This window comes from Mustela erminea, chromosome 1, assembly GCF_009829155.1.
Source record: "Mustela erminea isolate mMusErm1 chromosome 1, mMusErm1.Pri, whole genome shotgun sequence".
NCBI lineage: Eukaryota > Metazoa > Chordata > Mammalia > Carnivora > Mustelidae > Mustela > Mustela erminea.
The window spans coordinates 18,868,275-18,880,792 of record NC_045614.1 but is presented as its reverse complement, the minus strand read 5'-3'; the positions used below and the strand labels follow the sequence as shown (position 1 = coordinate 18,880,792).

Sequence of the window (12,518 nt, the reverse complement as noted above, 5' to 3'; positions counted from 1 at the left end):
AGGCTCTGAGAGGCTAGAGCCTGTGGATCTTTTGCACACAATGGTATGCCCAGGTGCCATGCATGGGGCTCAGCACACCGGAAGGCCAGGGATGAGCAGCTGTGGAATTGACAGGCAGTGTCTAGGGCCTCTCTGGCCTTGCTTGTCCCGTGCATGCTGAACACAGCTTTGGAGCCTTAACCTCTGAACTATGACTAAAGTTGCTGCCACTCTTGCCAAAAGTGGGGACCCCCTCAATTCAGAACCCAAACTCCACTTCCTGTCCTCAACCCTTGGGATTAAACTCCACACACTTGGGTTCCTGTCCAGAGTCCTAGCTTTGTTAACTCCAGAGTCCCTGTGAAGCTCCCCCACCCCCATACTGTATAACCCTAAGCTTCCACGTCTGCTTTGGAGGGACTCGGGGCCTCTGCAGGAGCTGTGGGGCATTCCCACTGGTACTCCGCCGCAATCTCAGGATCTCTTTGTGGGGGGAATGGTATGGCCTGCAACCCAGGGAGGGAGAGGAAAGTAAAAACGGGCAGGATATTCAACTTCCCTCCGTAGATGCCCTCTCCTCAGAAAGCCAGACACAGCAGGCAGGCAGAACAGAGGCCCCTGGGACCTTCACAGCTCTCTAGAGGAGGGAGCTGATCAGGAGGACGGCCCTCAATTGGTGCACATTGGCCAGAATCCCCTGGGGTGTTGGTTCAGGAGGTTACCTGGATCCTTGGAAGGAAGACTCTACACAATTTTATAATCAGAAACTTTATTTTGAATAAACCACTCAACATTGAGCAGATGACGTTGCCTCAACTTTTTCTTTGAAGAAAACAAAGATATTATGGTAAATTCATGAAAACACTGTGCCTTCCTTTATCTTCTATCCTTTGTAGGGCAGAACAATTCTGCCTGACCTTTCCCATCTTCCTGATGATGTTGGCCAAGGATAGCCCCTGGGGGCACAAACGGAAGCTCTCCACAAGTCAGGGGCTGCAGACTACAGTCTGGGTACCAGTGCACCATGTGGTAGCTGTGCAGGCCAAGAACTGCCCAGGATGTCCAGGGTGTGACATAAGGCACAGAGCTGCAACGCCTCTGCATGGCGGTGACACAGGAAGGACCCGACGGAGTGGGCAGCACGGACACCCAGCCCCAGGTCCTGTAGCAGGCCCGCTCCTCCTTCAGTGAGCTCCCCGCCATTCAATTCTGGGCTCATGTGCTGCACTCCTAACTTGTTCTCCCACTCCACCCCACAGTCCCTCCCTTGAGGAGGACAGGAAGAGACAAAGCCTGGGTTGGGACTGGAGGGGAGACAAGGAGCCTGCAGCCAGCCGTGTATCCCATGATCCCAAGAATTATAGCTGCCCTCTGTCTTCAAGAGTGATTCAGTTTACAGCTAACATGGTCCCTGGGAAACTGCTGACTGAGGTGAGAATGTCTGAGTATCAAGGGACTTCTCTGGAATATTCACAGACCTCCCAAGCAACTGTTCCAGGAGGCGAAGGAGGCCCTGTCGAGTACAGACAGCTCTGCCCACCTCAGAGTGGGGGCAATGAACCAAGCCACAAAAACTCCAGGTATCACAGATGTAACATTTAGAAGGCTCACAGAACCAGGTTCAGGACAGGCAGGACACCACACCAACCACCTGCTCCTTTGCACTCAACTGTGCAGAAGCTGGCCGTCTCCCCTGGCCAGCCCTTCCAGCATAGTAGCTGGGACCACAAATCCAGGACCCTCCTGGCCTCAGACTTCCAGACCCCTGAGAAGCCACTCTGGAGGAGGAGAACACACTCCTGATAACATGAAAAGCACTTGTGCAAACAAGGCCCCTGAGTCCGGAAGACCTGTGCCCTTGGGTGAGCCATGCTGAACTCTGACCCTGAAGTGCACCAAAGACAGTGTAGCAGCACAGCGTCAGGTACGCACAGCCGTGTGTGAACCTGGTTAGTTATATCACTGGAACACTGGCACAAAAGAAAGGACCAAGGTAAAATGAACTTATTTTGGGGAATAATTGCTTTTAAAAGTAGATCTCGATCTTTAGGAGACAAGAGGAAACACTGTGCTGAACTCATGTCCCCACCTATACCGTTATGGTCTCTGGCCTCAGTGGCCAGACCCACAGAAACCTGGAAGAAAGATGAGGCCACACACAGCGCCATCGGAGATGACGACACCCTATGACAAGGCCCCTTTCTGTATTATCTCCTCACTGCAGGGTAAGGCAGGTACACCCGACCACAAAGGGTCCCCAAGGACCAGGCAGAAGGCATGATGTGATTCCCTGCGCTCCATGCCCGTTACACAGGCCAACTCAATTCCCACCGTCTGCCACCCATGCTTTTCCCTTGAGACACCAGCTGTGACCAAACACAGGAGAATCTGGAAAACAGAGACCACCCTGGGGCCCTCTTGCTGGAGACATTCTGAGGCAGGGTGGGCAGGCAGCATGTTACATTCTAAGTAAAATAGCTAGAGGGTAAAACACTCCAATGCCAATTTATTTTTAAAAAGGGTTCTGTGTAATTCTATGGTTTGTCTTTTTTTTTTGTATAATTATACAACCTTTGAAAATTACATAAGTTGTAATGATCTAATACTATTAATAGTCATTCAGAAAAAACTTTCCCTCCCTCCCAACAACCATCCAGGGGGAATTAAAAGTCCTGAAAAGAGGCCAATTCAACATGGCCTCTACCCTGGTAGAAACAAAAAGCGAAAAGATGAGAAGAAAACAGAAATGGACTGTGTGGCCAGTGTCTGTTAGGAGTGGGGCCCAGGCTGTTGCCTGAGGTGGTGAAAGGCAGAGCCTGCAGCATGCAGTTCGGCAGCCGGGAGGCCTCGCAGCCACATCGTCCTCACTCCTGCGTGTCCGTGTCCCAGTCTAGGTGTCATGGAAGTCCTTCAGCAGGGTTCTCCTCCGCTGCTCTGCTATGTGCATCTGGTTCTCTAAGTCCTGCACCAGGGAAGCAAGATGGTGCTTGCACCGCCCAGTCCCGAGTGCACCGAGCAGCCAAAGCCACACCCACCATGTCAGGGGCTTCAAGGGGACAAAGGCACTGCCCTTCCCACCCTTCCCTACAGAGCTTCCGGTCCACATGCTGACAACCCTGTCGCCTGCTAACAAGCTGGTCCTCCCAGACCTGCAACAGAGGCACCAAGAAGGAAGGAGACACTCACCCCTCTGTCATAGCTGTCTGCGCGCTCCACCTTCCATGACAGGTTCTCGATCTCAGCCTCCAGCTGAGCCTGCTGGTATTCAAACTGTATGGGCAGAGCAGGAGGGTCAAAAGGAGAGGGGCTGCAGCCGGGCCAGGGCCTGCAGATGGAGGGGCAGACGCAGCACCTGAGGCTCGTATGAACTACAGACAGCCCTGAGCCGGTCCTCAGAGAGCAGGGCTAGCTCCTATTGCCAGAGCCAGAATCCAGTCAAAAGGCTACCTGAAGAGCGCAGCCAGGCGGCAAGGCCACACTCACCCTCCAGCCCGAAAGAGAGGGGAAAAAGTTAAGCCACTGAAGACAGTATTCCCCACATACAGGCAACAGATGCTGCAAAAACAAGTCAAAATGGATATTCACAGACATGGTGTTCACGGAGTACTTCCTTTTTCCAGCCCTTCTGGAAATCAAGTCTTAAAAATATTCAAACCATTCGACTTGGTAATTGTACATCCGCTGTACATTTATACACGAAGCGTTCCTCAACATCTTATAGTAAAAACGCTAACAGTGGCCATGTCTTTTTGGTGGGATTACGGATGATGCAAATGTTTTTCTGTTTTCCAACATTTAAACAATACACGCGAACTACTTTATCATCAGGGGACATGACCCATATCTAAGACAGAGAATTAAACAAAGATGTAAAAAAGCCCACTATAAATTAGGAACGTGTGAGCTGGGCATCCTCCTAAAGCATGGGTGCCAGCCTCCCACGTGGCCACAGACTGTCCTGTAACTACAGCCATTCAGGAGCTTTGGTGTATCTGCCTTGATATTACACAAAATGCCAGGGCCTGAAGTCTATTTTAGAGAAGTCTAAAGGAGAACTGAATTTTTTTTTTGAGAGAGAAAGAGAGTGAGCGAGCACATATGCACACAGGGGTGAAAGAGTGAATCTTAAGCAGGTGCCGTGCTGAGCGTGGAGCGGAGCTCAACCTCACCGCCCTGAGATCATAACCTGAGCCAAAACTAAGAGTTACCCAGGCGCCCTAGGAGAGCTACCTTTTAAAACGGACAGTTTTGCCCTCCCAACAACCCGGGTCTGGTCCCCACTCTCCTGGAAAGTACGGGTAGACAAGGGTATCTCTGAAGCTCAAGGGCAGAGCACAGGACTGCTTGGCCTTACCAGCTTCTTCCTGGGTCCAGATTCCATGTAGTAGGCATACGGGTAAGTGTACTGCAGGGTGTACCGGCACTGGAACAGAAGAGAGAAGGCGCGTGCACGTGTGACCCAACCCTCACGCGTCCCTGGTGGCTTTCATGATTCTTACCCTACCACGCAAGTGAGCCTGGCTCTACAGGTACAGGCTTGAAAGAAATGACGCCAAACCAATCAAGGATGAACTGGGGGACAACATGGGAAAAGCTGAAACAGAAATGGTCACAGAACACACGGTTCCTTTTTCCAACTGTGATTTATCACCAGCAGCTGCCTCAATGGCTCTTCCCTCGAGTCGGACATCAGAGTCCACACATCTATCTCAACACTTGCCCAAAGATAATCTCTTAGTTTCTTTGGAGTGACCGTGGATAGGACAAAAGAAGAAGGGCTCTAGTTTCCCCTGCACTTCCCTCCCTGTGGCTGAGGTAGCGGAACTCTTCTTGGAAATCCCCTGGCAGCCAGCAGCAGGCTGGGTCCTCAGTGGGCACAGCCCAGGGAACTGTGGGCCCAGAAGCAGAAGCATACAAAGTGATACGAAGTGCTGGGCTCCCCTGCCCCCAAAACTGTCTCCCACCCTCCCATCCTCAGATGTCTGGGCCTGACAGGGCCAGGGATCAGAAGAGGGAGGGGGTACAGACCTTGGCCAAGAGCTTGGCAGCATTCTGTAGGTACTGCCAGTCGATCCACGTCCCCAGATTATTCATGACTCTCTCCTGAATCTTCTCATGAATCCGCTGATAGGTCTGTGCCTCCAGCTGCAAGCTCTTATTGTGGTTTTCCCACTACAGGGCACAGAGAAAGGTGCGCAAGTCCAGATGGAAGTTCAGAACAGACACCTTGGTTGGCACAGCAAGGCCGAAGCTTCATCTAACTTATGGGGACCGTGTGTCCTTGAGAGGGCAGGAGGAGGACTTTTTCTTCTTCTTTTTAACAATTTATTTATTTGGGAGAGAGGGTAGAGGGCACGCCCGCAGGGCAGGGTGGAGGGGCAGAGGGAGATGGAGAGAAGCAGACACCCTGCTAGGTGCAGAGCCCAATGTCAGCTGATCCCAGGACCCTGAGATCATAATCTGAGCCGAAATCACTAGTCGGCTGCGACCACGCCGCTCAGGTGCTCCAGGAAGGGGACTTCCTCAGACCATATACTGACCCTGTCCTAAGCAGCGCCTACCATTCAGATCACTCTACCATCCAGGGCAACAGGTCTTCAGCCCTGAGGACGAAACAAAGCTGGGTACCCACTGGTCTACTCTGCTTAGAAAGCAAATGCGCCGTACTCTGTGGGCTTCTGAAGGGTCTTCCTAGGAGGAACTGTCCTCTAAATCTGCTTAAGATGGTACCAGATGTAAAAGACTACCTGATGCTCCCCTCATTGTCCTTCAACCCATGATTCAAAGAGTGCTATTGGTCATGGCTGGCCTGTGGAGCCCATAAGCCACATTTACGGAAGCATCACTCAGGCCCACTACAGGAGCTCCTCTCCCTGACTTCTGTGTACACGTACCGCACACCAGTCCCTGGGAGTTCTCCCTCAGCACGCCAGTGGGAAAAAGCCCACTCATGAGGGGCAGTTTCCAGAGAAGACGCCTTGGGGGTATAGCTCAGTGGTAGAGCATTTGACTGCAGAGAAGACGCCTACCCTCTCAAAGTAGAACAAGTACTTCTTGAGGGCCTCCCTGGCCTGTGCCTGCTGGCTCTGGTTGACAATGTCGGGGTTCTCCTTGTACCGACTGCACTCATAATACTCGCTGCCATGGGTCTTCCAATCTCCTAGACACATCCAGCAGAAGTCTGCAAAGAATAGAAAATGAGGTATTTACACCCACAAGGTAAGCCGACATTCCTCCAACAGCAAAGCAGTGGGACAGACAGATCCTGTGAAAGGGTAGAGGTGTGGGGGTTGTTACCTGCCCACAGCTTCCTATGGGTGCCTGTTTCCAGGAGGAATGTGCACCTCTCCTCTTTGACACATAACACTGTCCCTATAGCCCTTCCTTGCCACTAGGTACAACAGCCAGCAGATACTCGCTGTTCCATAAGCACATAAGCTTTGTACCTTCTTAACCCAACAAGGGAGGGTGCTGACTGTACAAGACCACTGGTGTGCTGTGTCAGGGCCACTGAGAGACGCAGAAACTTGTCCAGTGAGGCCCATCTGGCCATCCGGAACACAGGATTGTCCTGACTACCTCCCACCCTCACAACGCCTGTCCTAAGAAGATTTTGTACAAAAATTAGGAATAAAGGCTTTCACCTATTTTGTCATTTCTTAAAAAAAGAACACTTCTATAAAACCAACAGCTACCCAATAGTTCCTACTCAGAATTATGAGTCTGCTTCTACACTGAGGAAACCAAAAGGTAAAAATAAAGATCGACCAAAAATAAAAAAAATCATAAAAAAAAAACCAAAAAAAAAACCCAGAAGCTCACCAAATATTAGAATAAAAAAAAATAAAATAAATCCACCAAACATCCAACATTTACTGCGGTCTAATGGCAGGTGGCCAACCACAGTTCTGCTGATGGCCAGATCTCTAGCCTGTCTGATGTATATCCTATCTCTGACAAAGACCCCGACAGGGTTACGGTAAACCCTGTTTTCCAGGATTCAAGATGGTTCACTGACTTCTCCAAAGGACCTCTTATATAAAATCTGGGGAGGCTAAAGCCAAACTCAGAGACCCAGAGTTCGTTCTCTTCTCCTGGGAACCTTCACCAAACAGCAGCAATACTGCAATCCCCTTAATCTTGCTGCTTGCTCCTGTCTTAAACACTACTGCACTGCTCAGGGTTACCTGTAGAGGTGGTCAAACTATACAGGAATGCAAGGGGTGCTGGCTAACTCTGGGTGGTGAGGGATGGGAAGACTGTGGGGAGGGATACTCAGGGGACTTCCTGGGTACTAGGAGTATGATGGGTAGGTACCGGGGTGTTCACTTGCCATTTCTCTTTAAACCATATGCATGTCTTATGCACTGTCCTAAGTGGATGATACACGCCCCTCTCACTCAAACACAGAGTGGGATACCACTGAGGAAATATGCCACTACCCACAGCCTGACTTCATGCTATACTTCACTGTCACTGTTCCCTTCTAATTCCTTGTCATGTCCATTCTGATTATGGTGGGCTCTTGGGAAAACAGAGGAATACCATTAGATGAATCCTTACAAAGAGAAACCCTCAGGGCCTTCTGTTCAGCACTGAAGCTGCGATGTAGGAGACCTGTTTGTATATACTTTCTACTTGAACAAATTTCTTTACTGCATCTGACAGGAAGGAAAGCAAAGCCAACAGGTTCCATGTAATAAGCTACTCCTGATAAAGGCGATCTGAAAAGCTGTATCAAAAGCCCTTGTGGAAACTTTGTAAAACCTCAAAGGAAGACTCTTCTGTGACTCCCGCCAATAAAACAGCCTGTTCTGAAAGGTTATCTGTAAGGTAGCACAGATAAGCCCCCATTACTTACCTGCCTTGGCAAAAATAAAAAGAGCACACTAAATCTTCTCGGATGACTGAGGATCATGAAGGTCTAAGAGTCATGCCAACTGTGACTTCTATCTTTGTCAGCAAGATGGCAGTGAGATTGTAAGAGCACCAGAAGAGATAGATAAAAGACTAAGAGCTGCTTTGGGCTGGGTACTGTAAGTGACTGCGGCCGCCCTTTGTCACTTCACTACAAAAGCACTCACTAAACAAGCCGTGGAGGCCCAGCACAAGAAACGCAGACTGTGCCCCGGGGCCTCGTGCACCACACCTGGAACTCACCGTGTTTACACTTGGAGCATTGCTGTCAGAGGGAAACAGAAGAGAACATGTTAAGGGAACGCTGACCAAAGGCTCCACGGCACATATGCAAAGGGTACGGGCTTCTGCTCACCATGTGGTTGCAGCCTCCATTCTTCTCAATGCAGATGTTGCACTTGGGACACTGAGGAGACAGAAGGGCGCCGTTAGGCTCACACACCACCAGGCTGGTTCTAAGACAAATTACACAAAGCTCCTGGCACCCGTGCCCAGTAGCTCATCGTGCGAGCCCTTCTGGGGAGGAGCATCTCACTTAAATGTGGCGGGTCGCTGAGGCTGGAACAGCAATTCAAGGAAATGAGGTCAGCACATTTGGCTCTGAAACACTCCAAGCACCGGCTGAGCCCCACTAAGTCTTCCACCATCTGTCTCTGCCACGAGGCTGCTCAGATTAAGCACAGCTGAGTCAGCACAAAGCTGCCTGCTTGGGAAGAATGCCAAAGCAACACAAGCACTGCCCCCTGGACCAAGTCCTGTCAGCTTGCCTGGACGCCTGCTCCTGCAAGAGGCCATGGGAGCAGCCACTAACACTCACTTGCTCTCACTGAGAGATGCCCAACCTAGACAGCAATGCAGAGACCAGTGTGATGCTCTGCTCTCCCACGGCCACGAAGCAGACTGTTTAATGAGGTCATGGTCATGGCTGTGCTGTGAGTGCAGCAACTCAGCACATGACCAGCTCAGGGTAGGTGCTGAGTCACCCAGGGCTTGAGGGGCTGACGGCCATGTTTTCCCATGGGAAATTTCAGAGTGAGAACAGGGCATGCCTGGGCTTGCAGCAGAGCCTTGCTCTTTACTATATGTTACGATCAACCACCTCTCTTCTAGGGCTGTTGAAGCCCAGAGGCACTCAAGAAACCCAGGTTTTTCTAATTAGTCACCCCATGGGTCAAACTTTTCCAGGTAGTTCAGCATTTTATTAAAAGAAATGCACCCAACACATACTATGATAGTCCACTGCAAACTCTGCCAAGTCTGGGCAAGGGTCTGCAGCCTCCAGCAAGGGCCCCGGGGCCCTGTTCTGCTCTCAAATGTCCAGCCTCCTGGGCGAGGCCCTAGGCAGCATTAAGGAGGGCAGGTCCATGACAGGTAAGATACAGTCCTTACGTCTTTAGTGTGAGCACTAATGTAGTTGGCTGTTTCAGAGTCGTCTGCACACTTCGTGAGCCATTTCCGGATTGTGGCGCAGTCTGTGGGGGCGTGATACATCTGACGACACTTGAAACTTAAAACCAGAAAAGAAAAACATTCAAATAATTGTTAGGTCAGGGTCCCATGTTTTCCATTTTCCTTCTATCCAAGCCAACAGATCCTGAGTTAGAGTTTCTCAAAGAAGTCTCGTCATTTTTCAAGGCCTTTGAGATCCTTACTTACCTAGAACTATACTGAAATACTGTATGAATTTCTCTTCAATCTAAGCACTTCTAAGTCACACTCCTAATAAACCTCAATAAAATGCTTCTGTCTTGGGGCGCCTGGGTGGCTCAGTGGGTTAAGCCGCTGCCTTCGGCTCAGGTCATGATCTCAGGGTCCTGGGATCGAGTCCCGCATCGGGCTCTCTGCTCGGCAGGGAGCCTGCTTCCCTCTCTCTCTCTGCCTGCCTCTCCATCTACTTGTGATTTCTCTCTGTCAAATAAATAAATAAAATCTTAAAAAAAAAAAATGCTTCTGTCTTAAATATCCTGTGCGGTGTCAATTCTCCCTTAAAGGATGTGAAATTCAGAGTTCAGCTTCTCAAAGGGCATGGTGAGGTTCTTTGAGATGGATAACTAAGTTGGGATCCAAGGCAGAACCAAGATCAACTTTTTTGGGAGCCCTGACTCAGCTCCCAGTCAGATGTGCACAAGATATACACATGACAGAACCCGTTCAGTCGGCAGGGCCATGATACACCTGACAATGCCTGAAACTTAAAATCAGAAAAGAAAACACTCCAACACTTGCCTGGCTAGGTTTCCATGTTTTTAATTTCCCTTTTGTCCAAGCTAACACAATGTCTGGACAGTAAATGCATGAAGGCAAACCGTCTAACCCATGCCCCAGGGAAAGAAGTTTATAATGTGGGACACGGGGGTGTCTTTGGCTCAGGTCATAATCTCAGGGTCCTGGGACCGAGCGCCGGGCTCTCTGTTCAGTGGGAAGCCTGCTCCTCCCTCTCCCTCCACATGTGCTGTCTCTGTCGAATAAATAAAATCTTTAAAAAATAGTAATAAAGTGCGATACAAAGGATGGAGAGCAACTACGTTAGTGGTTTGTGTTTTGTTTTAAGGTAAGCGCCATGCCTAGCATGGATCCCAACATGGGGCTTGAACTCACGACCCTGACGTCAAGACAACAGATGAAATCAAAAGTTAGACACTTAACTGACTGACCCACCAAGGAATGCTTACGTTAGTGGTTCTTAATCTTTGGTGAGCCCCAGAGTCCCTCAACAATGTTTTGAAAGGCAAGAACACATGCACACACACCAATTTTCCACATAGTTTCTCTGAAGCCCCACCATGAATCATCTTAGGGAGGCAGACATAGAAGTGGACCTAAGTTATAGCTCTGCCATTGCCTTGCATCTCCATTTCCACCCTATAACATAAGGGCAATAGTACCAATTGTACACAGTTGTGACAATGTATGTAAAGTGATCAGAATAATGTCTTTCCCAAGGTAAGTCTTCAGTACACTTTAGCTATACCTCCACCTACTGAATGGAGTAAACCCCAGACATAAAACTACCTTTATGAATTATAGTGTTATAAAATCAGCCTACAAAGGCCAAGATGGAGAAAGATTCAAACACTGAAGGTTGTAGCTTTCAAACACAGTAACACACGATTATCTGTACAGGCAAATACAAACCCACACAGACACATCTCGGTGCCATGAGTCTCATAATAAAAACCATAGCACATTTTCTGAGAATCTATGCCACTCTTGTTTCTGGACTGAGCATGATCAAACATCCTGTGGAACATGAGATGCTGGGTATATACCTGGCCCACTTGGAGCAGAGCTGCTGCGTTAGGCTCACAGACCCTGTCTTTCTCAGCCCCACCCTCACCCACAGCAATGGCAGTTGTGCTTCGGAGGACAAGGCAGAAGCCCAGGGATGCTCAGTGCCCGCACTCACTCTTACCAGAACACCTCGTTGCACCGATTGCACTGTACTCGGCGAGCTCTAGGCTCCTGTACCCGAATAACCATGGGGCAGTCTGCACCAGGGCACAGCTGGAGCTGGTAATGACTCTGTGAACACACCAAGGAGAAACAATGAGGACATCCCCTAGTCACTGCTTCCACATCAGACTTCCCTGAGAGCGCAAACACCTTCTGTCCTTCCAGCCGATGACTTCTATCAAGGGGCTATAGGAATTCAGGAAGCATGTCACAAAGAACAGCATTAGGCAGATATTGAAGACATAAGAATATTTAGCTAAAACTAGGCAGCAACTCACTAGAATGATCTAAAGTTAGCTTATCATATAAAACTGTGTCTGTGAGATGAAAGTGCACAGGCACCAAGGTCTGGAAAGGAACATAGCCTAGGGAGCTGTGCATCTGAAAGTATTATTCCTAAGTGACGTAAGATGGAGAAAGACAACCACGGTATGATTTCACTTCTATGCAGAATCTAAAAAAAAAAAAAATTAACAAAACTCAAAGATACAGAGAACAGAAGAGGAAGGGGGAATAGCGTGTGTGAAATGGGTGAAGGGGTTCAATTATATGGTTAGAGGGAACTAGATTTACTTTGGTGATCACTTTGTAGCATATACAAATACTGAGTTATTATGTTGTATCCCTGAAACCAATATGTTACACACCAATTTTACCTAAAAACAAAAACAAAAGCTCTGAGAGGCTCAATGACCCTCATGCATGTACCAAAGGCGGCAAATAGCAAAGGGCACAAGGCATTGTTTCTCCCAAGCCCATGCACGAGAAGACCCGGCCTGTCAGTCAATCTTGTCAGCTCAGGCACAAGCAGCAAAATGATGAAAACTATGCTGCACTGAGGCTGCAAGCCCGAGCCCGAGCCCGAGCCCAGAGGAGGGAAGGAAATCCCAAACTGACCATGCTGGAATCCCGAACAAGTTTTCAAAGTGCACAAGAAGCAATACCCCTTCAGGGGGCCTGGGTGGCTCAGTGGGTTAAAGCCTCTGCCTTCAGCTTGGGTCGTGATCCCAGAGTCCTGGGATCGAGCCCCACATTGGGCTCTCTGCTCAGCGGGGAGCCTGCTTCCCACCCCACCCCCGCCTGCCTGTCTGCCTACTTGTGATCTCTGTCAAATAAATAGATAAATAAATCTTTAAAAAAACCCCAATATCCCTTCCCTGTGCTTTATC

General features: G+C 49.4%; 1 protein-coding gene across 2 annotated transcripts in view; it reads right to left on the bottom strand.

Annotated features, from left to right (window-relative positions):
- Positions 1-2,525: 2,525 nt before the first annotated feature.
- ARIH2 (ariadne RBR E3 ubiquitin protein ligase 2) overlaps positions 2,526-12,518 on the bottom strand; it is a 49,008-nt gene continuing 39,015 nt past the window's right edge. For both annotated transcript variants that reach the window (XM_032319169.1, XM_032319171.1), the window contains 9 exons: positions 11,309-11,418; positions 9,286-9,403; positions 8,252-8,302; positions 8,140-8,161; positions 6,009-6,160; positions 5,008-5,151; positions 4,334-4,402; positions 3,166-3,249; positions 2,526-2,941 (listed from right to left, as the gene is read on the bottom strand). In XM_032319169.1, the coding sequence (XP_032175060.1) occupies positions 2,870-2,941; positions 3,166-3,249; positions 4,334-4,402; positions 5,008-5,151; positions 6,009-6,160; positions 8,140-8,161; positions 8,252-8,302; positions 9,286-9,403; positions 11,309-11,418 (822 nt within the window). In that variant the 3' untranslated portion in view covers positions 2,526-2,869. The remainder of the gene's footprint in view (positions 2,942-3,165; positions 3,250-4,333; positions 4,403-5,007; positions 5,152-6,008; positions 6,161-8,139; positions 8,162-8,251; positions 8,303-9,285; positions 9,404-11,308; positions 11,419-12,518) is intronic.